This window comes from Heloderma suspectum, chromosome 14 (assembly GCF_057233095.1).
Source record: "Heloderma suspectum isolate Gila_16-S chromosome 14, 16-S_ref, whole genome shotgun sequence".
Lineage (NCBI taxonomy): Eukaryota > Metazoa > Chordata > Lepidosauria > Squamata > Helodermatidae > Heloderma > Heloderma suspectum.
Genome location: NC_139471.1, coordinates 25,249,115 through 25,275,528, shown reverse-complemented (window position 1 = coordinate 25,275,528; position 26,414 = coordinate 25,249,115). Strand labels below are relative to the sequence as shown.

Below are 26,414 nucleotides of genomic sequence, written 5' to 3'. Positions count from 1 at the left end.
CAGTCACTGGCGTGGCTGTGGTTGCATGCCCTCCTTCCCTTCAGGGCCAGCCTGGAGGGGGCTCAGAGACTGGGGTGCCCATCGCCCCTCCCCTCTGTCCTCTTGTCTGACCATGTCCATGTTCCCAGTCCATGCTCTGACATCCTTTCCAGCACAGCTCCATATGGCAGGCCCACATCACCTTGCTTCTGGCTTATTATCATGTTCATATTTTAACCAACATTTTAATTTTATCACACACTGCTCTGGGTGTCTTTTGATAGAAGGCAATTCATAGATTTTAATGAAGAATCAATCAGTCATCTGATGGGTTAAGACTGGACCAAGTGGTGGGCAACTTGGTGCAGAGGTTTGAGAGTAATGCACAGCCCTGCTTATTAGGCAGGGGTGGGCAATTTGTGGCCTTCCAGACATTTTGGCCTACAACACCCATTAGCCCTAGCCAGCATAGCCAATGGTGAGGGATTACTTTAATTGGTGACAGGGCTCCATGCAGCCTGGTCCACAGTGTGTTCATTCCAGACAAAGTCCTCCTGAGTTCAATGGGACTTAGGATGATAGGCAAGATCCTAGAAATTACCAGCCAATAAGCCTCTTAGATATAGGCTCTAAGTTGTACGGAAATATTTACTAGATAAACTTGAAGGCTGGGTGGAAGGCAACATTATTCCTCCTGAACAAGCCGGCTTTAGAAGAGGGCTAAGCACTGACCACCACTGTTTGCCTCCTCAATATCGTGCAAGGAAAAGCACAGAGCACCCTACGAAGCATCTTTATGAGGCCCTTGTAGATCTGGCTGCTGCTTTTGATTCCACAGATGGATGCAGGCTATGGGTTAACTTGGCTAGTACAAATCTTTACTAATTTGGAATGTGTGTTGTTTTTGCTCCAAGAGTTCCACATCAAATAGTAAGGATTTCAGGGTCTTTGACTACAATTAACCAAGGGGGTCAAACTGGTCAGCAATGACTCGGTGTTTGCACAGGAGGAGCCTTTGCTTTCCTTTCAAACTGGTTGTATTTGGGGCCCTTTTTTTTTCTTTTTCAAATTTTATCTAAACAATTTAGCACCTAATTTAACTGGCTCAGAATGTCTCTCTCCCTCAACTGCTCCCTGTACGATTTCTGTTCTCCTATATAGTGATGGCATGGTGTTAGTATCCTGGACTTAAGAAGACTTTTCTCAAGGCTTAATGAGTATTGTCTTGAAGAAAACTTATGAATAAGTTATTCTAAAATAGTTTTGGGGAAGTGAGCTCAGCAATGTCAACTAGTATCCATCAGCAAGGTCAGTTAGTGTCCACCAGATAGGAAATGTAAAGAATGTAAACACCTTGGGGTACGTTTTAGGCAGACACTCTCCTGGAATGCTGCAGGGGCTGTTAGATCTCTAGCCCTACGTACAGTAGGTGCCATTTTGAAGTTCTACTATACGGAGGGGGGGGCAGGAGATGATTGTTAAAACTCTTTCAAAGTAAAGCTATTGCCCAGTCTTCTACAGCATTTTAGTATGTGGCTGGGATGTTTTTCATGTTGCCAAATTGGAAACAATTCAAAATTCTTCACCTTGGAAAATATTGGCATTACCTCCAGGCAGCCCAGTGACACTGGCTCAGGCAGAAGTGTGTCTTCCCTCAATCAGAGCTTTTAAAAGTTTTTATGGATTTTATAAATGGTACCATTTGAGAGCTTTAGTAGATCTGACCTTTCCCAGACTTGGACATGCTTTCAGAGCTTTACAATTTCAGACCATGCCAATAACAATTTGAAGGCAGATATCATCAGATCCCTTATGACAAACAGTGAATCCCCAGATACTGAATATCTGATACACTATCTGTGAGTGTGTCCTTTGTATTACCTCATTCAAAATTCCCTGAGAACATTATATCTGGGTTGCCACCTGAATGTGCCTTAAGAAATACAGACTACCTGCTGTCTGATTAAGATAGTCCAATGACCCAAAATATTGTGCCTTCGAGGCTTCCAAACTTGTGCTACAGCCCTCACTGCCATTGCAGTCATGGTAAATATGATTTGGGGGGTGTATTTTAGGCCTAGATGCATTCTGGTTCAGATTCATTAAGCTCTCTTTTTTCATTACTACATTTCTGTTATATTTTTATTTCTGTTTACTACATTTCTGTTATATTTTTATTTCTGTTACACCTTGTGTAATGTCGTATCGATTTTAATTATTAATGGCCTTTGGCTTGCAAATAAATGACTGACTGACTGACAGTGGGACTTGTTTGCTGTCGAGGATGGCAGGAGACTTCAAGAAAAGGGCTGCTGTCACCCCACTTCTTGTGCAGGAGGGAGCCCTGCCACCCAAGGCATGCAGAAATTCCCAGACGGCAGGCAGGCCGGACCAAGCCATCCATGCCCGTCCCCTGCCTTTTTCCCGCCCTCCCCAACGCAGCTCCCCCTTCTGTCCACTGACCCACAGGAAGGGACCTCGCTCCGCGCCTGTTTTATCCCCCTCCCCTGCTGCTTTCTGTTCCCTCCTGGTGCGGTGTCCAGCCTGCGCCTGCCCGTCTTGCGCTCCGTCATCCACCTCCCGTTCTCTCCAGCTAGCCATCCTCTTCGGCTTTCCTGGATCCCCCTCGGTCCAGCCACCCACCCACCATCCCTATCTCCCGTCTCGTTCTCCGTCCTCTTCTTGTCTTTCCTCCTCCCCTCTCGATCCCTTCATCCTATGGGCTGGACCCCCAACCTAGCTGCAGCATCTTTCCTCCCCCCACCAAAAAAGGATCACCTGCCAGCGTCGCTGCAGGCAGGGTGGGCTGGCTGGCGAAGGCTGAGAACTGCGGAAGCATCCTTGGAGGAGGGCGGGCGGGGGAAATCTGATCTGGGAGCGCGCGGGGGGCGGGGTGCTTGGATCCTCTCTTCCTGGGGAGGGAGGGTAGTTGGGTGGGGGCTGGTTTCCCCCAGCCGTGGCCACCCAGAAAGGTGACCTCGTGCCTTTCCCCGGCTTTGCCCCACCCCCTTCCCCTTCCCCTGTATCCGAGGCGTGTGCCTGGCGCGGGGGAGGGAGGGCATCCCTGAAGCCCCTGGCTGGAGACGCGGGGGAGAGCTCTCGGGGCGATTTCTCTCTCCGGAGCTAGCAGGCTTGGCCGGGGCTGGCTTTCCGCCGCCGCTCGCTCCCTCCCTCCCTCGCTCGCTCGCTCGCTCGCCGCCCGCCCAGAGCCCCTCACCCCCCGCTCCGCCGCCCCCGCGCCAGGCGACGCCGCCGCGACGCCGCTGCCGCCGCCGCATTGGCAGGCGGGCTGGGCTGCTGGCCGGCGGCGCGCGCGGCTCGCCCGTCTCCCGCCCGCCTTGCAGGGGCTGCCGGCGGCGGCGGGCGCTTCAGCACCGGGGACAGCGCCGCGGCCGGGCGGCGGGCCATGCCGGAGGAGGGCGGCGGGACGGCCGCGTCGCCGCCCGCCCGCCCGCGCCATGCGGCTGCTGCTGCTGGCCGCGCTGGTGTCCTCCTCGTTCGCCCGCGCCGGCTGCGAGCCCAAGATCGTCAACATCGGCGCCGTGCTGAGCACCAAGCGGCACGAGCAGGTCTTCCGCGAGGCCGTCGGCCAGGCCAACAAGCGCCACGGCGCCTGGAGGATCCAGCTCAACGCCACCTCCGTCACGCACAAGCCCAACGCCATCCAGATGGCCCTGTCCGTCTGCGAGGACCTCATCTCCAGCCAGGTACGCGTCGGCCCGGCGTCGCGCGCGCCCCGATGCCGCCCGCCCGCAGCCGGGCAGCCGCCTCGCCCGGGCGGGCTGCCGCGGCCCCGGCCCCCGCGCCTCCCCCGCGCCTCCCCCGCGCTCGTCCGTCTCGGCCTCCCCGTCCCCAGGACAGCTCTCCGCGGGCGCGGGCACCCCGAGCCTCCCGCTCCCGAGGCAGCCCGCCCGTCCCGCCGCCTCCGTGCACCTGAGTCCCCTCCCGCTGGCCTCGCGCGGGCCCGGTTGTCCCTCCTTGGGAGGGCCTTTGCTCCACGGGGCTGCGGCCTCTGTCCACCTCCCCGTGCCCCCCAGTCCAGCGTTTCTCGCGGGGCCACTGCCAGCCAAAACCCCCTCCCCAGAGTGCCGTGAAATCACGCACAGCTCTCCCCCCGGCCCGCCCGCGCGCGCGCGCCGCGCCCCCGGCCCTTTCCCCACCCTCCCGCAATTCGCTCGTCCGCGCACCCGCCGCCCTCTCCCCCCGGGCCCGCCGTGCACAGCCCGCTCCCACAGATCCTCCCCCCACCCGATTGTCCGTCGACAGACTGGCCGGGTAAAGCCCAACAAAGCGCCCTGAGTTGGGGCGGAAGGGTCGCCCGCCACGGTGACACGCGCGTCTGTTGGCCCGGGCCTCGTCTGCTGCCTGCGCGCGCGTGGACGGCTTTTGCGCCCTGCGGCTGGACCTGGGGACCACGGCCGGCGACGCTCATCCGCCGCGCTGCTGTGCGGAGCACGCGTTGGCCCCCTTTCCCTCCTCGCAGCCAACGGGGAGCTTTCTCGCCCCCCCACGCATGCTTAGGAGGGGCAGAGGTGGGGAGCCGTCAGGGCGCTGCAGGCGGGGCCGCGGTCGCCCTGGCTCGCGACGTGCGTGGGGGAAAGGCGCTGCAGGCGGCCACCGGGCGCCTTTGTGCCGGCGAAGCGCGCGCGTGCCGCACGGCGGGGGGCGCGGGAGGCCTCTGGGCGCCATCTCGGCTTTGCGCGCGCGCGCCGCATGCCGCATCGCCCGGGTCCCGCGGGTCGATCCCACTCGTGCCCCCGCGAAATCCTGGCGCCAAGGGCCCGGCTCGAAAGCCGCTCTGCCGGAGCGAGTCTCCAGCTGCGATCACGCTCGCCAGCCAGTCCCAGGCGTGTCCGCGCCCGGGCGGGCATCCTTGCACCCTCAAGCGCGCACATGCCGGAGTGCCACCGGCTGACACACGCACACGTCTCCAGGCCACGCGCACGCGCACGCGCGGGGGGTCATTCACAAAGGCGACGGGGAAGCGAGAGAAGGGAGAATGCGGGGCAGCAAAGCCCCTTCTCCCTGCTGCGCATGTTCAAAGGTTAGCAGGTTTTGCTTCTACCAGGATAAGGTCTAGAAACTTGGCGCTGGTTTAAAATCAAAGAAATGCAGGGTGCCCTCAATGTACGTGCTGGCGGGATCTCGATGAAAAACGCCGACATTTTTGAGCAAGGGTGTAATTTCGCCCTCCTCTTCTCTAGCTCGTATGAAAATGGGTTGTTCCCCCGCCCCCTTGCGCCTGCAGAGGCTCCCGGGACTCCGGCCCCAGAGCCCCTCGGGACAGACGGCCGGTGAAGGCCAAAGGGAGTTTTTCTTCTCCTTCTTCAGAGAGGGCCTCCCGTGGGTCTTCTTCCGCAAGGCTTAATTTGAGCCCCCGAACCTGTTTCCCATGCCAGGACTGAGCCCCAGACTGTACACTGCACAGAAAAAGCCTCCGAGTGTATGCAGAGTTGGTGTTCACGGCCGCAGCAGCCCACAAATGTAGGGCGGAGGAGGGGGCAGAGCTTGCAGGGGGAGGCAGCGCTTGGGTTCAGGGGATCTGCAGCCCCACCCGGTTCCTCCTTCCGAATTTTAGCCAAATCACCCCCCCCCCGCGCGCGCGCACTGCTCCGGCTCCACCCTGATGCCCCTCTCTCCCCAAGGCCCCCCGCTCTTCCTCATCTCCCCCCGCCCTTGCCGTTGGCCTGGAACCGCATTGCAGCCTTCCCCGTTCCACATCAGCGCACACCGGCTGTCGCCCAAGAAACGGGCAGGCGGGGGCGGCTCGAGCCACCGCAAGGCTTCGAGACCCCCTGGAGAAGCCACGCCCGGCGGGAGAAGCGTCAGCCTCGGAGCTGAAGCGGGGAGTGCCTTCGCCGCAAGCGCCCCCCTTTTAAAAACTACCCCCCCGCGCGCGCCGCCGCCGCCCCATTCTGCGCTGTACCCCGCCACAGTGCGCTCTTCCCAACTCAGGGCCCCTGACGCCTTTCTCCCACGTCCCTTCACCGGGCAGAAAGTCCAAAACAAACAGCCACTGCCGGCGTAGCAGTCGTGGGATTCGAGGAGGGGCGCTGGGCGAGGCTGTTCGCGGGCGAATGATAGGGGTGCCAGGAGAGAGGGCGCATTCCCGGGCATTCTGAAGCCATGAAGGGAAAGGAAAGGAAAGGAAAGGAAAGGAAAGGAAAGGAAAGGAAAGGAAAGGAAAGGAAAGGAAAGGAAAGGAAAGGAAAGGAAAGGGGGGGGTGGGGGAAAAACTGGGGAAATGGAAAAATAAGTAATGCTTATTTACAGATCTAAAGTCACTTTGTTGCTTTAAGGCAGCCGCACCCAACCTGGTGCCCTCCAGGTATTTTGGACTTCAGCTCCCATCAGCCTCAGGTAGCATGGCCAATGGTTAGGAATGCTGGGCACTGTAGTCCAAAACATCCGGAGGGCACCAGGTTGGGGTGGGCTGCTTTAGGAACATATAGCACCATTCCTGTTACTAAAGTTATATTATGTATAATTTGATTTGCTCATAAAATTATATTTAAAAACTTTTAAAAATAAACTTAGTAAATTTGTAATTATTGTCTGAATAAACTATACTTTGAAATTTAATCTATGAAACATGATAGTTTTATGAGCAAACCAAGTTGTAAAGTATATATTTTAGGTTCTTATTTTATGTCTGACCGGAGGGAACTTCAGCAAGTAGTCCCTGAAAAATCTAATTCATCCTAGAAGCCAGAAGAAGCAGGGAGAACTGGAGATACAGGAAGACTGGTGCGCAGTATCTGTTCCTGTTTGTAAGGAAGTTTAGGGAAATTCCTAGAACCTGCTCCTGTTTGTAGGGTGGAGCTTAGGGAAATCTGATCTGAAGGAAACACTATTGAGATTCTATTTAGCTGGGAAAGACTCAGCTTAGGAATGGTAAGAACCATATCTAATTTCAGAATGTTTAAGCAATCTAAGCCTACAGAAAAGTGCACTGGCCCTTTAGCAACCAGATACAGCACTGGGGGGTTGGAGCTTCCAGAAAGAGTTTCCAGGCCTGGCTGTGAATAGAAAGCCTGTCAGTCACCCCAGGTCAGCCCTGGGGTAACTGGTCGGTGCTCTCGCTGCAGGAGCACGCCCCCTCCCTGTCCTGAAACTGGACCCAAAGCCCCTGGCTGGGCCTGCAGTGCTGGCCATGGCCCTGAATCTGCTCTGCCTTGGCCTTCCCTCATGGGCTGCCTCACATCAAGCTCTTGCCTAAGTCCCTGCCTAGAGCAGACGATGGACTCCCACATGGAACAGGACTTCAGGTTCAATCCATGATGTTTCCAGTTAAAAGGATCTTGGTTAGCAAGGACAGCAAAGGGCTTTGAAAAATTGGAGAATTTGCCAGTACTGGTCTAGATGGACCAATGACTTGAATCAGCTAAAGGCAGCTGCATGTGTTCCTCAGGAGCATCCATCACTCAGTGGCAGGAATGGGTGGCAATGGCATCCCCACTTTAAAAAACTCTTTCAGCTAGGAGGAGCTGGGGAAGCCCTCCCCTTCCCTCCTCCTCTCTGAGACCCTGCTGCCAGCCAGAGTAAAGCAGCTTCCTATGTTCATGGGTGCTTCCAAACCTGATTTGTGCATTCTGCCAAATAGAGACTCATCTCTTTTCTCCAGCCAAAAAATCCTTGATTGGGGCCTGTATAAGTCATGCAGATAAAGAAAAGTGCTGACTTTTGCTCATTCAGCATTATGGTCCCAATGCAAACAAGGTAGGTCACACTTAAGAACCGATGGAACATTAGCTGTGACCCACTTAAGCCCCGTGGATCTAAACAGGGCCAGGGTGGGGCTAACGTTTGTTTGTTTGTTTGTTTGTTATTGCATTTATATCCCACCTTTTTTCCTCTTGCAAGGAACCCAAGGTGGCTTACATTATCCTCTTCCTCTCCATTTCATCCTCACAACAACAACCCTGTGAGGTAGGTTGGGCTGAGAGTCTGTGATTGGCCCAGCTTCCATGACTGAGTGGGGACTAGAACCCGGTTCTCCCAGCTCCCAGTCCAACGCTTTCACCCCTACACCACACTGGCTCTGGCTTTGGGCCAAGTTCTTCCACAGGGTAATCACCAAAGGGGAAGCCTTTTATCCTGTCCTCTGGTGTTGATTCCTACAGAAGGAAGAGAGATTGTAGACAATATATTTGCATCCCCCCTCCCTCTGCCCACTGCCACCATGTGTGACTCTTCCCTCCCTCTCCTACTCTTTCCCACAATCTCAACAGACGTTTTCATCTGAAATAGCCCTTGGAGGGAAATTACACTTGCGTATTAAATGTGCGGTTAAATAAATCACATTATCTAGCCTGCCTGTTCAGCAGACAGTTTTTGTTGACCCTGCAAATGCAAGGGAAAGATTTACACAGCTCAGCACAGACAAGAGACATCCAAGAAAGACCAGAACTCTTTGTACAATGCTGTGTGTACTCCATGTTTAAAATAGCTAAGTAAAATTCTGCATCCAGGCAATCCAAATTCTGCCCCAAGAATAGTTTAATTCTGTAACCTGTGTAGAAATCGAGCAAACTTTCAGAATGCTTATTTTGCACCATTCTGGTTTTGTCTGGCAGAAGTGACACAGGGCACTACACATACACTCCCAGGGCCAGGGAGACCCAGGTTCTAGTCCCCACTTGGCCATGCAACTCACAGGGTGGCTTTGGGTGAGTTATTGATTCTTAGCCTAACCTACCTCATAGGGTTGTTGTGAGGATAAAATGGGGAGGAGGACTGTGTACACTGCCTGGGGTCCTTAGAGGAAAAAAGGCAGACTATAAATATAATAATAATAATAATAATAATACTAATAGATGATAGATAGAATACAGCAGGGATGTTGGGCCTCTTCTCAGCCCAAAGGCTGAATTCAATTTCTGAGAAGCTCTTGAGGGCGGCATCCCAGTGGTGGGTGGGGCCAAAGGCAAAGGGGTGGGGCCAATAATACCAGAAACACAAAAAATATCAGCACATTTGAGCTTAAAGCTCCTATTGCCAATCATTACACCTTAGGAGAGGCATTTCAACCATTTAGAATGGGGAAGAAACTGTAAAAGCCTGGAAACCACCAAACAACTGGCATAGAGCCATTGGGACTAGTAGCCATGGAGAGCCTTCTCCCCCTCCATGAATTTGCCCAGTGCCCTATTGAAGCCATCCAAAGTGGGGCCATCACTATGATTTTTGGAAGCAAATTCCATCATTGAACTCTGCACTGTGTGAAGAAGCCCTTCCTGTGATCTGTCCTGAATCTCCCACCCATCAGCTTCATGGGAGGACCCCGTTGAGTTCTAGTATTATGAGAGAGGGAGAAAAAGGTCTCTCTGAAGGCACACATGGCTGCCCCACAAATCTCCTCCATCAATGCATTATCCTGAAGAGCCACTGTAGTTGTGTTCCCCTGAGGGAATGTGCCATGACTGCTACAGGAGTTGTCCTCCCCAGAGACTGGTGAGTCAAACTGATGCATCCCTTCACCACCTAGAGAAGGCAGAGGCCGACACCGTTTTCCCAGGGATGTTTCCCAACAGGAAACAAACAATACCTCAGTCTTCCAAACTGAAGCTGTTTGGTCCAAATAGAATGTGAGAGACTACCAAATGTTTAACATGCCTGGCCTTTTCCTAGGGATGCACCAGCTTTGGGCAAAAACAGCATTATTTCTTAAGATGTATGGAACATGGAATAAACTTTGCACATGAATCATAGAATCATAGAATAGTAGGGTTGGAAGGGGCCTATAAGAACATCGAGTCCAACCCCCTGCTCGACGCAGGAATCCAAGTCAGAGCATCCCTGACAGATGGCTGTCCAGCCTCGTCTTGAAGGCCTCCAGTGTGGGAGAGCCCACCACCTCCCCAGGGAATGGGTTCCATTGTCATATTTCTCTAACAGTCAGGAAGTTTCTCCTGATGTTCAGACGGAATCTGGCTTCCTGACACTTGAGCCCATTATTCTGTGTCTGCACTCTGGGATGATCGAGAAGAGATCCTGGCCTTCCTCTCTGTGACAACCTTTCAAGTACTTGAAGAGCGCTATCCTATCTCCCCCTCAGGCTTCTCTTCTCCAGGCTAAACATGCCCAGTTCTTTCTGTCTTTCCTCGTAGGGCTTTGTTTCCAGTCCCCTGATCATCTTTGTTGCCCTCCTCGGAACCCTCTCCAGCTTGTCTGCATCCTTCTTAAAGTGCGGTGCCCAGGAAAACCTATGAATTGTAGATGGGTTCAGCAAGTCTGCACCCCTGAGAAGTCTCTTAACATAGGGATGAGTAACGACAGAACCCTTTCCCTGCAGCCCAACACACTGTTCAGTGCTGCCTCCTGATGCTTCAAGAGTACTTGTGCTGAGCCCCTTATTGAGCCTGAAGAAACTCAAAGTCCCTCAGAATCCTCCCAGCACTTTCACACCACAACATGTAAGCCCTCCAGGTGTTACTATATACTATACTGGGAGAGTCCCTGAAAGAGGAAATAAGTTTTTGCACTTTCATGGAATACCCCATTTATTACAACCCCCAGACTCTCAGCCAGAAGAGATCTGGTCATGGATGAACTAGAGGCCCTTGGGACAACAGATCCCTGCAGCAAGGAAGCTGCCAGCATCTCTAACTTGACAGTTTGAGAAGGTCTTGGATCCACAGCCTCCTGGGCCAATGAGGAGTTCCTAGGATGATTTCCAGCCCACTGCCAGACTCCTGACCTGCTTGAGTCTCTACTACCGGCCACCCAATCAAGCAGAAGACGAGGATGAAACTTTTGAAAAGCAAATAGCCAATGTTTCAAGGAAGCATGATGTAGTAGTAATTTGTTGTTTATTCGGTCAGTTGCTTCTGACTCTTCATGACTTCATGGACCAGCCCACGCCAGAGCTTCGTGTCGGCCGTCGCCACCCCCAGCTCCCCCAAGGTCGAGTCCGTCACCTCCAGAATATCATCCATCCATCTTGCCCTTGGTCGGCCCCTCTTCCTTTTGCCTTCCACTTTCCCTAGCATCAGCATCTTCTCCAGGGTATCCTGTCTTCTCATGATGTGGCCAAAGTACTTCAGTTTTGCCTTTAATATCATTCCCTCAAGTGAGTAGTCTGGCTTTATTTTCTGGAGTATGGACTGGTTTGGATCTTCTTGCAGTCCAAGGCACTCTCAGAATTTTCCTGCAGCACCACAGTTCAAAAGCATCTATCTTCCTTTGCTCAGCCTTCCTTATGGTCCAGCTCTCGCAGCCATAGGTTACTACGGGGAATACCATTGCTTTAACTATGCAGACCTTTGTTGTCAGTGTGATGTCTCTGCTCTTAACTCTTTTATCCAGATTTGTCATTGCTCTCCTCCCAAGAAGTAAACGTCTTCTGATTTCCTGGCTGCAGTCAGCGTCTGCAGTAATCTTTGCACCTAGAAATACAAAGTGTGTCACTGCCTCCACGTTTTCTCCCTCTTTTTGCCACTTATCAATCAGGCTGGTTGCCATAATCTTGGTTTTTTTGAGGTTTAACTGCAACCCAGCTTTTGCACTTTCTTCTTTCACCTTTGTCATGAGGTTCCTCAGCTCCTCCCCACTTTCAGCCATCAAAGCGGTATCATCTGCATATCTGAGACTGTTAATGTTTCTTCCAGCGATTTTAACTCCAGCCTTGGCTTCATCAAGCCCAGCATGTCGCATGATGTGTTCTGCGTACAGGTTGAATAGGTAGGGTGAGAGTATACAACCCTGCCGTACTCCTTTCCCAATCTTAAACCAGTCCGTTGATCCGTGGTCTGTTCTTACCGTTGCTACTTGAACATTATACAGATTCCTCAGGAGGCAGACAAGATGACTTGGTATCCCCATACCACCAAGAACTTGCCACAATTTGTGATGATCCACACAGTCAAAGGCTTTAGAATAGTCAATAAAACAGAAATAGATGTTTTTCTGAAACTCCCTGGCTTTCTCCATTATCCAGCGGATATTGGCAATTTGGTCTCTAGTTCCTCTGCCTTTTCGAAACCCAGTTTGTAGATCTGGCAATTCTCGTTCCATGAATTGCTGGAGTCTACCTTGCAAGATCTTGAGCATTACCTTACTGGCATGTGAAAGAAGTGCCACTGTTCGATAGTTTGAACATTCTTTGGTGCTTCCCTTTTTTGGTATGGGGATACAAGTTGATCTTTTCCAATCTGTTGGCCATTCTTGTGTTTTCCAAATTTGCTGGCATATGGCATGCATCACCTTGACAGCATCATCTTGCAAGATTTTAAACAGTTCAGCTGGGATACTGTCATCTCCTGCTGCCTTGTTATTAGCAATGTTTCTTAAGGCCCAACTTCAATTTCCCTGGTACTTGTTGGGAGACAAATTCTGCAAAACATGGCCCCTCCAGGACTTGTGTGGAGGATAACTTCCCCCTACAGAAAGTAGAGGAAGGAACTAGAGGATTGGCTATCCTTGACTTGATCCTAACCATCAGAGATGACTTAGTGGATAAAGTAGCAGTTACAGGAACTCTGGGGGAAAGTGACCATGTTATACTTGAGTTCTTGGTTCTAAAGGAAGCAAAAGCCGAGTGTAGTCAAATGCGTACCCAGGATTTTAGGAAAGCTGATTTTAATAAACTCATAACAATGATCAGTAAGGTCCCACGGCAAGCAACTCTAATGAGAAAAGGAGTCCAAGATGGGTGGGAGCTTTTAAAAAAGGAAATTCTCAAGGCACAGTTACAAACAATTCCAACAAGAAGAAAAGGTGGAAGACAACAGAAGAAGCCAGTGTGGCTTCACAAAAAGCTTAGAGATGAAGTGAAAACAAAAAAGGACACATATAGGAAGTGGAAAGAAGGCCAAGCAACAAAGGAAGAAGTACAGGCAGGTAGCACAGAATTGCAGGGATGGTGTCAGGAAGGTTAAAGCTGAGAACGAGCTGAGGTTAGTGAGGGATGCTCAAAGCAACAAAAAGGCTTTCTTCAGCTACATCCATAGTAAAAGACAGAGGAAAAAAATGGTAAGGATGGCAAAGCGATAACAGATGACCAAGAAAAGGCAGAGGTGCTCACTTTGGCTCAGTCTTCTCACAAAAGAGGGTCTATGACCCCCCTGGCAAAGGCGAAGTACAAGCTGAAGGGGCAGGAGTGCAGCTTGAGATCGATAGGCATATGGTCAAGGAACACCTAATTCCTTTGAATGAGTTCAAATCTCCAGGGCCAGATGAACTGCATCCTAGAGTCATAAAGGAACTGGCAGAAGAACTCTCAGAAACACTGTCTATTCTCTTTGAGAAATCATGGAGGACGGGGGAAGTGCCAGATGACTGGAGGAGGGCTAACATTGTCCCTATCTTCAAAAAGGGCAAAAAGAAGGAACCTGGAAACTACAGACCAGTCAGTCTGACATCAATCCCTGGGAAAATTCTGGAGCAGATGATAAAGCAATCCATCTGGAAGCACCTTGAAAACAATGCAGTGATGACTCAAAGCCAACATGGATTTGTCAAGAACAAATCCTGCTAGATGAATCTGATCTCATTCCTTGAACAGGTAACCTCCCTTGTGGACTGTGGGAATGCTGTGGACATCATATACCTCGACTTCAGCGAAGCTTTCGACAAAGTGCCCCATGATATCCTGATGAGCAAACTAGCTCAAAGTGGGCTAGATGAAACAATGATCTGGTGGATCCACAGTTGGCTACAGAATCGGACTCAAAGAGTGCTTATCAATGGGACCTTCTCAAACTGGGGAGAGGTAACGAGCGCGGTACTGCAGGGCTCAGTCCTGGACCCAGTGCTCTTCCACATTTTTATGAATGACTTGGAGGAGGAGGTGCAGGGAATGCTGATCAGATTTGCAGATGACACAAAATTGGGTGGGATAGCTAATACTTTGGAAGACAGAAACAGAATTCAAAGTGATCTTGATAGGCTGGAGCACTGGGTAGAAAATAACAGAATGACATTGAATAGGGATAAATGCCAAGTTCTGCACCTAGGAAAAAGAAACCAAATACACAGTTACAAGAAGGGGGATACATGGCTCAACAACACTACAAGTGAGAAGGATCTTGGAATTGTTGTCAATCACAAGCTGAATATGAGCCAACAATGGGATGTGGCTGCAAAAAAGGCAAATGCTCTTTTGGGCTGCATTCATAGAGGCATAGCTTCCAAATCCCAGGAAGTACTAATTCCCCTCTACTCAGCACTGGTTAGGCCTCATCTGGAGTACTGTGTCCAATTCTGGGCACCACATTTTAAGAAGGATGCAGACAAACTGGAGAGGGTTCAGAGGAGGGCAACAAAGATGAACAGGGGACTGGACACAAAGCCCTGTGAAGAGAGACAGAAAGAACTGGGCATGTTTAGCCTGGAGAAGAGAAGACTTAGGGGAAATAGGATAGCGCTCTTGAAAGATTGTCACTGAGAGAAAGGCCAGGATCTCTTCTCCATCATCCCAGAGTGCAGGACACGGAATCATGGGCTCAAGTGACAGGAAGCCAGATTCCAGCGAACATCAGGAAAAACTTCCTGACTGTTAGAGCAATACGACAATGGAACCAATTCCCTAGGGCGGTGGTGGGCTCTCCCACACTGGAGGCGTTCAAGACGAGGCTGGACTGTCATCTGTCAGGGATGCTCTGACTTTGGGTTCCTGCATTGAGCAGGGGATTGGACTCGATGGCCTTTAGGCCCCTTCCAACCCTACTATTCTATGATTCTATGATTCTATGGAGAACTCTGGGAATGGGGGGAAGGGGCAGAAACACATACAGGAGGCCAATTTGTCAAGAACAGCATTGCTGTCACTCGCTGCTGGACAAAGGTGATGAGCACTGGGAGTTGAGCATTATCATTTGTGGCAAAGAGATCCACTGTTGGAAATTCGAAGCATCAGGCAATCTGATGGAAAAATCGGGGGTGAAGTGCCCATTCTGCTTCTCATTTTTTAAAATATATTTTTATTTATTTTATCTTTATAAATGAAATATACAATACCAAACATAGAATCATAGAATAGTAGGGTTGGAAGGGGCCTACAAGGCCATCGAGTCCAACCCCTGCTCAATGCAGGAATCCAAGTCAGAGCATCCCTGACAGATGGCTGTCCAGCCTCGTCTTGAACGCCTCCAGCGTGGGAGAGCCCACCACCTCCCCAGGTAATTGGTTCCATTGTTGTATTGCTCTGACACTCAGGAAGTTTTTCCTGATGTTCAGCCGGAATCTGGCTTCCTGTAACTTGAGCCCATGATTCCGTGTCCTGGGCTCTGGGATGATCAAGAAGAGATCCTGGCCTTCCTCTCTGGGCCAACCTTTCAAGTACTTGAAGAGTGCTATCATATCTCCCCTCAGTCTTCTCTTCTCAAGGCTAAACATGCCCAGTTCTTTCAGTCTCTCTTCATAGGGCTTTGTTTCCAGTCCCCTGATCATCTTTCTGAGTTTATGAAAATCAGCTTTCCTAAAATCCAGGGTACGCGTTTGACTACACTCGGCTTTTGCTTCCCTTAGAACCAAGAACTCAAGTACAACATGGTCGCTTTCCCCTAGAGTTCCTGTAACTGCTACTTTATCCACTAAGTCATCTCTGTTGGTTAGGATCAAGTCAAGGATAGCCGATCCTCTAGTTCCTTCCTCTACTTTCTGTAGGAGGAAGTTATCCGCCACACAAGTCAGGAATTTCCTGGAGGGGCCATGTTTTGCAGAATTTGTCTCCCAACAAATATCGGGGAAATTGAAGTCCCCCATTACTACTACATCATGCTTCCTTAAAACATTGGCTATTTGCTTTTCAAAAGTTTCATCCTTGTCTTCTCCTTGATTAGGTGGCTGGTAGTAGACTCCGACCACCAGGTTCCTTTTATTTCAACCCAGATGCTCTCGATGGGGCTACCAAGCTCCTCCTCCTGTATTTCTGTGCAGAGATATGTATTTTTCACATACAGTGCAACCCCACCTCCCTTTCTGTTCCTCCTGTTCTTTTTGAACAAGTTATATCCTTCAACTGCTGTATTCCAGTCATGAGAGTCATTCCACCAAGTCTCAGTTATACCTATCAAGTCATAATTTCCCTCCTGTATTAAGAGTTCAAGTTCGTTCTGTTTGTTTCCCATACTCTGGGCATTAGTATATAGACATCGAAGACCATGTGCTTCATAGTCTGGCTTTCTTCCTACATGTGTCTGAAGACTATTATTGGGCGCTATCAGAGCTGTTCTCTCCATTGCAGTGCATGCGCCTACGTCCATTGTTACCCCCAACATTACATCTCCCTTCCCTGTAGGATTCAGTTTAAAGTCCTGCTGATGAAGTTCTTCATGCTGTGGCCAAACACATTCTTCCCAGCCTTTGTGAGGTGCAACCCATCCCTAGCCAACAGCCCATCTTCCAGGAAGTATAGGCCGTGGTCCCAGAATCCAAATCTCTCTCGTTGGCACCACCTTCATAGCCAGTCATTCACCCGGAGTATTTTTTGTTCCCTTTCTATCTCTCTTCTAACTACTGGAAGGATGGATGAGAAAACTATCTGGGCCCCAACGTTCTGGAGTTTCTTTCCCAAAGCTTCAAAGTCTGACGTGATCTCTTCATAGCTCCGCTTGGCGGTACCATTTGTTCCCACATGGATGAGAAGAAAGGGATACCTGTCAGTGGGCTTTATGAGTGCAGGCAACCTTTCAGTCACGTCTCTAATCTGTCCTCCCGGGAGACAACATACCTGGCAAGTCCATGGGTCTTCACGACATACTTGGGTCTCGATCCCACGCAGCAAGGAGTCTCCCACTATTACCACTCTTCTCTTCTTCTTCTTGTAGGCCTGGGTTTCATCGCCTCTGTTTGACTGACCTTTAGCCTCTTACTCACTCTCATGCAGGTTCCCCTGTGATTCTTCCTCTGCAGGCTGTCCTCCAGTCTCATCCGCAAGTACCTGGAATCGGTTCCACAGCTCCACTGCTTCCACTGGTGCAGAGTGGCGTCTAGTTCTCCTTCTCCTAACTGTCACCGTTTTCCAAGGAGTATCCTCTATTCCATTTTTCTTCACCTCAGCATTTCCCACTGTCTCATCTTGCTGTTGCTCTTCAAGCTTCTGGTCTGCCCTTTGCTGCTGTAGTTCCCTCATTCTGTCCAAGAACTCTTCGTGTTCTCTTATTCCCCGGAGGGTCGACAGTCGCCGCTCCAGTCCACTTACTTTTTCCTCCAGCAGCGTGATCAACTTGCACTTGTTGCAGCTGCAGGCCATGTTGTTCTCAGGCAAGAAAACAAACATTGCACACACCTTGCAGGTCACCACCACTGGAGAGTCCTGTCCTTCCATAGCCTCTTTTCCCTTTTTGTGTCTAGCTTTGTGATTGTTCTAGACTAGCCTGTGCCTGCTCCTCTACTCAGTAGAGGTTAAAAGCAGAGTCCCACTGGTGTGGAAGTGTGTGTTACAAACTCACAACCTGATCAATACTAGAATTTCCCAACAATACAATATTCTGATTAGGACACCATAATAACAAAAAAGAGAAGGAAAAAGAAAGAAAGAAAAAAAAGGGGGGGGAAGGCAAAGAGAGGAGGAAAGGAGGTGAAGAAAAAGGAAGAAGATTCTTTCCCCTTCCCCCCTCCCTCTCCATCCCCCTTAAAGAATTAAATTTAAAATCCCATACCCCCCAGCCTCCGATGCCATTCTATTTTACAAACTATATCTATAACCTTAACAATCTTAAAGTTTAATAAACAACCTTACATTTCTATATCATATCATCAATCTTATATCCAAGAAACAGGTCTACAGTTCATTCCCAGTAGCCTAGATTATTACTACTACTACTACTACTACTATTTTAAAAGGAATATAGTGTTATATAATGATAATAAAACTTAAAATAAACCTTCAACAGTCAATAATATGTTTTTTATTTTATACCAGATATATAAGTACACATTGTACCCTCAAACAATTAATTTAAATACATCATACCATATCTATTTTGAAACAAAAAATATAAAGAAAAGCAAGAAAAAACAAAAGAGGAAAGAAACTAATATAATCTTATAATATATATAAGATACATATATAATCATGTATCTTCTGACCTAGCCTGGATCATGTAGACTAAACACAAACAGTTAACAAAGCTTGTTTAAAGATTCCAGTTCATGGGGTTGTAACAGGAATCTCACACATTTTTAGGTTCAGCCATGCCTCCGCCATTTCATGATTTAGAAACTTCTTCATCTGACCTTCAGACACGATACAAAGTGTGGCAGGATATTTTAAGTAATATTGTAAGTTCATTTGTTTTGCCATATTTTTTGCTTTGATAAATTGCCTTCTTTTATTTGCCACCTCTTTGATGTAATCTAGAAATAACATAACTTTATCTTGTTTCCAGGAAAGGCTTCCACTCTCTCTTGCCGAACGCAGGATATAATTCTTTGTGGAGACTTTTTCAAATTGGACTCTGATGGTATAGTCAGTCCCTTTTGCATTTGGCACATGAAATGCCTGCTCAGTATCAAGTAAATAATCAGATGGGATAGGGAATATCTCATGCAAACGTTTATCCACAAAAACAGGCAATTTTACATCATTAGACAGATTTTTAATCCCAATAATACGTACATTGGATCTTCTCATGAAGGCCTCCAGTTGAGAAATTCTGTCAGAGGTATTTTTAAAACAAATTTGTGTCGAAGTTTCATTCCCTGCTACTTGGTCTTCTAGCTCGTTAATTCTCATCTCCATTTTTTGCCATGACGCATTAATTAAATAGACGGCTCCTTGTAAGGCGGTGATGGAATTTTGGATTAAATCCAACCTTTTGGCTTGCTCCATAAATTGTGAAGATAAAGTCTTTATTAGAGTGACTAATTCCCCTATATCTTCTGTTTTCGAAACTCTTGACACAGGAGGTATGGGGGGAGTTGGCGGTGAAGCCATCCCCTTTCTTCTCCTCGGTGCATTCATGTTTCTCTCAAACAGATCTTACAGGTCCTCAGATGTTCTCAGATTTCTTAAATCATCCCACAGCAGTTGTTGATATTTCTTGAAGCATATATTATTATGGAACACGTCAGCCCTGTTTTCTCCTGTGAAATAGGAGTTCTCATCACAGCTTTTTGCATTGGTAAAGCTCTGGGGAGATAATCCTGGAATCCAGCACCCCCACTATCTCGAGGGGGGACCTTTCTCCAAGATGTCCAGATGCTGCCTTGCCCCCCCTTTAATTCCAGGGGGGAGATGAAAAGGTTTTTCAACCTTTTGAAAAGCTGTTTGAGAACTCCCACGGGAGAACCTGTGGGAAGCTGCCAGAGCGACATCGGTTCCAGCCGGCCCCATTCTGCTTCTTAGACTGCCCAGTGACTCAGCCAATCTGCAGTGGTGTTGGCTGTCCCTGCCAGGTGAATTGCTGATATGGCACTCAGCCCACAAAAGAATCTCAACCACTTCCCTGTGTGATTTTTGTGATGTTGTGCCTTGCTTGTTTAAGTACACTATTGCAGACATGTTGTCAGCTCAAATGAGCACGTGGTGGTGATTTAACTGATTCCTGAAAACTCCCAGGGACAGTTCAAGGGCCCTCACTTCTAACAGGCTGATACTCTGCTGCCTCTCCTGCTCTGCTCAGAGCCCCGCTGCTGTGCTGTCGGGTCTCCCAGGGGGCACCCAACCAAAAGGCTGGCGTCTGTGGTGTTGATTGTCCTGCCTGGCGTCATTAGACTGGCTCGGTGAGACCATCTCCCCATGGTGAGCCACCAGGCCCACAATGTTTTCAAAGCTTGGGGACAGGAGATCCACCTGTGTGCCTTGATGGCAATTTCTTCCGGGAAGGGAAGCAGCCGTTCCTGAAGCTCCCTGGTGTGGAGATGTGACTGTGCCGCCAGAGCCTGATGGGGAACCATGAGGCCTGATAGGGCAGCCAAAATCACAGGATCTGCCTGTGCTGCCTCCTCCACAAAATGAACTGCCTGCAGGATCTTTTCTTGCTTCTCTGATGTCAGGCACATGAAATCCCTGTGTATGCAGCACCACCCCGGGTGCTCCAGCATCTGTGCCAGTATCAGCAAGCTTTTGTTTGCATTCACCACAAACTTGTGGGCTTCTAAGCACTCTGGTTTAGCCTGAGCATCCTCCCTCCCCTGCTCCATACACAGGACAAAAAGCAATGCTCTGTAATCTCAGATGGGCCACCAGAGCCACCAGGACTTTGGTAAACACCTCCAGGGCTGATGTCCATCCGAGTGGCACTGGAAATAACATCTGCCTTATGCAAAACACAGGAATCTCTGGTGACTGGCCCTGATCAGTATATGGAGATAGGCCTTGGACAAGTCCATTGAGCTAGGAAGTCCTTTTCTGTGCTGGATACAACAATGCAACAAAGCATATCCATCCTGAGGTGCTTTTGAAGAAGGAACTTGTTAAGCCACTTCTGATCCAAATGGGCTCTGGTGCCATTCCTTTGGCACTAAGTGAAGCACGCAATAGACCCTGGAGTGCTTCTGAGCCACAGAGGCTGGCTCCATGGCCCCAATGCCTACCAAGTGCTGGATGGCCTTCAGCATGGCCTGGTGCTTCACTGGACTGTGGGTTCTGGTAGAGGGCATGTAGGTGTCCCATGGCCTCCTGCTGAATTCTAGTGCTGCCAACTCCCAAACCCAGGCATCCGAGACGGTATGCACTCACGGTGCTGTGAAATGGAGGAGGAACAGGAGGTGGGGCCACGAAGGCGTTTGAGACTTCACCGCCTTGTTGAAGGAGAACGAAGAACTGGAACTGGATAAAACCATGATAGAACCCCTGCCAAAGCCCTTGGGTCAGAACCATTTGGGTCTGTAGTTTCCAGTTGACTGTGGCTTCTGACTGAAGGAGAAGGATCTGAAAGGCTGCCAGGGTTTCTGTTTTCAATCCTCTTTCTTGGAAATTGGCAGAGCTTTTCAATCATAGAATCATAGAATAGTAGGGTTGGAAGGGGCCTAAAGGCCATCGAGTCCAACCCCCTGTTCAATGCAGGAATCCAAGTCAGAGCATCCCTGACAAATGGCTGTCCAGCCTCGTCTTGAATGCCTCCCGTGTGGGAGAGCCCACCACCTCCCCAGGGAATGGGTTCCATTGTCGTATCGCTCTAACAGTCAAGAAGTTTTTCCTGATGTTCAGCCGAAATCTGGCTTCCTGTCACTTGAGCCCATGATTCCGCGTCCTGCACTCTGGGATGATCAAGAAGAGATCCTGGCCTTCCTCTCTGTGACAACCTTTCAAGTACTTGAAGAGTGCTATCCTATCTCCCCTCAGTCTTCTGTTCTCAAAGCTAAACATGCCCAGTTTTTTCAGTCTCTCTTCATAGGGCTTTGTTTCCAGTCCCCTGGCAGGACTTGTTCTTGACAAATCCATGTTGGCTTCGAGTAATCACGGCATTGTTGTCCAGGTGCTTCCAGATGGATTCCTTTATCATCTGCTCCAGAATGTTCCCAGGGATTGATGTCAGACTGACTGGTCTGTAGTTCCCAGGTTCCTCCTTTTAACCCTTTTTGAAGACAGGGACAACATTAGCCCTCCTCCAGTCATCTGGCACTTCCCCTGTTCTCCATGATTTCTCAAAGAGAATAGACAGTGGCTCTTTTTTTTTGTCCTCGTCTCCACAAGAACAGGATGCCAAACCTCACTGAACAGCTTAGAACCTGCAAAAGTGTTGCATGCGAGATGAGCCTGTGAAACAGGATCTACCTGCTAAGAAGAAGAAAAGACAGGTTGCTACCCATAACTGTAGTTCCTTGAGTGGTCATCTGTGGATTCACACATATGATCTCTGTGCCTGCTCAGAGCCTCAGCTTGGGAAACTTCTAGAGCAGTGGAGATGTGGCGAGAACCTTTCCCGCACTTTCCCAGTGCACATGTCCCTAGCGGGTCCTGCTCATTCCCTGTCAGGGATTGTTAAGCCCTCCTGCTGAGTAGTGAGGCAACAGAGACTCCCTGTGCAATCCACAAAACCTTTATTCAGTCAATAACACCTCTTCACACCCGTAGCATTACGCCTAATTAGCGAAACAAAGCAAGGCAGCTGCCTGTCAACTCAAATGGGCAGTTTCCTGCTGTTCCCAGGTTTGCACTGGGCTCCTCCTTCGGGAAGGGCCCTCCTGACCCAACTTCTGATGGGCAGCCAATCTGGCGGACTGCTTCCCACCTCCTCTCACCTCCACCCGCTTAACCCTGGGCTGAACTCTGGAGTCTGTTACTTCCAGTGCTCCCTCCCGCACTGAAATAGGCTAGTTCCCAGGGCAGGGGGTGATGGTCTCTAAACTTGGGCCTCCTGTTCGATAAGCCACTGAGAAGATTCATCCCTGACTCCTGGATAGCCTTGTGGAATTTCCTCTCCTGCACCCTGTCTTGGCTAGGTTTCTTCTAGCGCTGCCTCTGAATCTGAATCAGAGTCTGAAACCAAACCAGAGAGCTTGAGCCCAATCTTGACATTCCCTCAGTTCCTTGAGATCAACATTGTAGCCTTGGAAGTGAGAGACCTTCAGTACCCAGTATCAAACTCAAGTATGACACCGAAGACGGGACGGGGAGTGGGTGGTGTGAATGCACAGATGACCACTCAGAGAACTACAGTTACAGGCAACAACCCATCTTTCTTCTTCATGGTCTCTGTGCAGCACACAGACGGGCGAGCAGCAAGCTGACTTACAAGGAGGTGGGTCGGTGTCCTATTACAACACGAAGGACAGGATGGCACAGCCAAGAGCACAGCCAGCTCTAGCCCGAGCATCCAGTCTGCGACGTCTCGCAAAGGCAGACAGTGTCAACCAGGTCGCAGCACGGCACAGTTCAGGGATGGCAACCCCCCGGCGAATGCAGCCAGCGTTGCTACCGCACGAGTAGAGAGCACTCGGACTGGGGCAGACAGTTTGAGTCCAGCCAGCTCACACGATAACTTGATAGTCTTGACAACCCAGGAAGCAAAGCGCTGAGTCGAGAGCAGCTGGCCTTTCTGCTTGCTACCGTAGCAGACAAAAAGTCAAGGCGAAAGTCTGAACTGCCCAGTCCTCAACTTATAAAAGGCATCGAGTGTGTGCAGGGTTGATTCCAGAGGCGTAGATGGAGAAGTAAAGAAAGCAGGCAAAACAATGTCCTGATTTAAATGAAAGACCGACACAACTTCCAGCAGGAAAGCAGAATCAGACCTGAGCACAACTTCATCCCGGTGAAAGGTGAGATAAGGCTGGTCTACTCAGAGTACACAGAGTTCACTGGCGCAACATGCTGATGTAACGGCCACCAAAAATGCCACCTTCCAAGAGAGAAGGCACATGTCTGTAGTTGCCAGTGGCTTGAAGGGCTTAGATGAAAGTGCCTTCAGCACCACCAAAAGGCTCCGGCTCGGTACAGTAGAGCAGACTGGTGGCGCTAGGATCCTGATCCCTTTCAGACTCTCTTCACTTTTGGATGAGACTGAAAAGCTCTGAATAGGAGGGTGAAAAGCAGAGACAGCAGACAGATAAACTCTCAAAGATGACAGTTTGAGTCCCATTTTTAAAAGGGACAGCAGAAACTGGAGGATTTGATGCAAAGAACACCAAACTGGGTGAAAACCTTGAGCTTGAGCAAAAGAGGAGAAAGCTGTCCATTTCCTTGCACAGGAATGCTTATGAGCATCGTTGAAGATCCTCTGTATCTATACCTGGACCAACTCAGTCTCCATAACCTAATCTTCCATGCCATCAGGTGGAGAGTCGCTAAGTCTGGAAGCTGGATTCGGCCATTCTTCCTGGTAAGAGGGGATGGATGCGATGGGAGACGATGGCATCAACTCTGTGCCATCATGAGCAGCAGGGCAAACCAGGGCTGGTGAGGCCACCACAAAGTTACGAGAATGCATGTGGTACCATCTGTCCCAATCTTTGCAAGCACTTTCATAATTAGAGGGAATGGAGGGAAAAGATAGAAAAATCCCCCCGTCCATTGGAGGAGGAAGGCCCATGCTGTGGCCCGCCCAACAGCCGATCGTCGGCGTACGGGTACATCTCAACAGCTTGCAAGCCAAAGTGATAACAGACCACTGCCATGCATTTGGTGAATACTCTTGGGGCGGTGGCTAGGCCGAAAGGTTGCAGCCAGAGTGCTGGACTGGGAGCCAGGAAATCTGGGTTCTAGTCCTCACTCGGCCATGGAAGCTCACTGGGTGACTTTGGGCCAGTCACAGACTCTCAGCCCAACCTACCTCACAGGGTTGTTGTTGTGAGGATAAAACGGAGAGGAGGAGGATAATGTAAGCCGGCTTGGGTTCCTTGCAAGAGGAAAAAAGGCGGGCTATAAATGGAATAAATAAATAAATAAATAAATAAATAAATAAATATGGGAACTGATCACAAATCGGAGATAAAGTTGGTGCAACTCCACTATGGCGATGTGAAAATATGCATCCTTGAGGTCGATAGAGGCAAACCAATCTCCTCGAGGAAAGAGCGGGAGGATGGATGCCAGAGAAACCATGTGGAACTGCCTGGGTGAAATGTACAGGTTTAGTTCTCAGCGGTCCAGGATTGGCCAGAGCCCTCTGTCCTTCTTCGGTACTGTGAAGTACCTGGAGTAGAACCCATCTCAGAGATGCGAACATGGGATGGGCATGATGGCTTCCTTCCCAAGGACAGTATCAACCTCTTGGTGGAGGACAAGTGATGGAGCCATTACTTTCATTCTATGATTCTGTAATTTTATGATTCTATGATAGTACCAAGCAGAGAGAGTGTATCCAACTCAGCCCCTCCATAGGATAGAAAGCACCCAGGAATCCAATGTGATGGAACACCATGTCCAATAATAGATGGACAGAAGATCTCCAAAAATGGGAGGATGGGCCAGGAGATGAAATGAAAGTGGGTCCAAGTCAAAGACACTACCTATTCCTGTTGTTGGATTTGCCGCAATAGCTGTGCAGTTTCGATGTAAAAAAAAACCTTTCCCGATGCCACAGGTTGAGAATCGTGCTGCTGCAATGGCCCCAGTTGTTGGAGTTGATATCTGGCAGTGGAACCTTGGAACCAGTGCCATTGTCTGCATGGCTGTTGGGATATAAACCCATACGATGCACTGTGGTACAGGCCCTTTGGACTGAGTCTAATGCATTGTCAGTTTTTGTGTTAAACAACCCTTGTCCATCCACCCTTGTCTCTTGTGGGAGGCCGGCCAACCTCAACCAGGCATGCCGATGCAGGGCAATGGAATCAACCTTGAGTTGCTGTCAACTTGGTGATGTGATGTATTTATTTGCTATCTCGACAGCTTCATAGCCTCAGTTTGGAAGAGGCAACCTAACTTTTTCTTGTAATCTGGAAGATGGTCTTGGAGATGGCCAACTTTGTCCCATAGTAATAGCTGGTACACAGACATCGCTGCCTGATCATTTGAGATGTTCAGACCCATTGCTGCAGAGGAATATAAGGCATCTGCCTTCTTTGTCAGTTGGGGAGAAATGTGCCCTATGAGTCTTGCCTTGTGTTGCCTAAACAACCATTGAGCATGGGGCCGGGTGGCTGAATAGGTAATCGGCATTAGCCTTTTGCACATGATTCATCCCCTCCAAAGGACAGGAAGGCCTGGCATACTATGGTCCATGGGGTCACGAAGAGTCGGACACGACTGAACGACTGAACAACAACAACATCCCCTCCAAGCGCTTGGATGTTGGTGGTATAGTGGAGGGGCTTTCCAAGATTGTTTAATGGTCTCCTCTAGTGCAGGGAGGAGAGGAGCAGCTGTGGGTCTGAAAGGTTCTGCATTCACCATGTCAAAAACTGAATCCTGGCACCATGGTGGCTACTTGCTGGGTCTGTAGACCCAAGACCTGCACCATTTTCAGAACCTGCCTAGAAAATTGTCTCGCGTCCTCTGATGGAGAGATGGTATCATTCGACCCAATAACAGCATCAGGCGAGGAGGTGGAGAAAGGGCAAGAAGACTCAGGCATGGCGTCAGATTGATGACCTTCCATACCAGAAAGTGGAGATTACTCTGGTAGAAGCTGATGTGGAGCCGCCTCTCTCTCCTTGGGTGAGAATGAGGACATGACCCCAGCATTAGTTTGTGAAAGCGGCTGCAGCACAATCGGTGGCTGGGTGGCAGGCACAGTCCTCTGGAACTGTGCAACTTGTGGCTGCAGTAGAGCGGGCTGGACAGTCTGCAACTGCGCTGCCTGTGGCTGCGGTCGAACAGACGGCACGACCAGATTTGGGGCACAACGGGAGTCTTCTTGCTCCAGAGGTCTCAACACCATAGCCAATGGCTGTCGTCAGTGCCACCTTTCTCCCCAGTAAGGAGGATCAGGGTGGCAAGCACAGTAACATGTACCATAAGCATCATCATGGTCCTCAACCCAGTCCTGGGGTCTCCTGTAGCACAAGTCCCAAACTGAACATCTATCCCACCCACAGAATGGTGATCTAGACCTGTTCCTAGAACTGATTTGCTCATAAAAACTAGGGGCATGACCTCTGTTAGA

General features: G+C 49.8%; 1 protein-coding gene across 1 annotated transcript in view; it reads left to right on the top strand.

Moving 5' to 3' along the window:
- Nucleotides 1–3,437: 3,437 nt before the first annotated feature.
- The window catches only part of GRIN1 (glutamate ionotropic receptor NMDA type subunit 1), an 85,414-nt gene continuing 62,437 nt past the window's right edge, over nucleotides 3,438–26,414 (top strand). Inside the window, exon 1 of the mRNA XM_084821471.1 lies at nucleotides 3,438–3,686. Coding sequence (XP_084677597.1) covers nucleotides 3,438–3,686 — 249 coding nt within the window. The remainder of the gene's footprint in view (nucleotides 3,687–26,414) is intronic.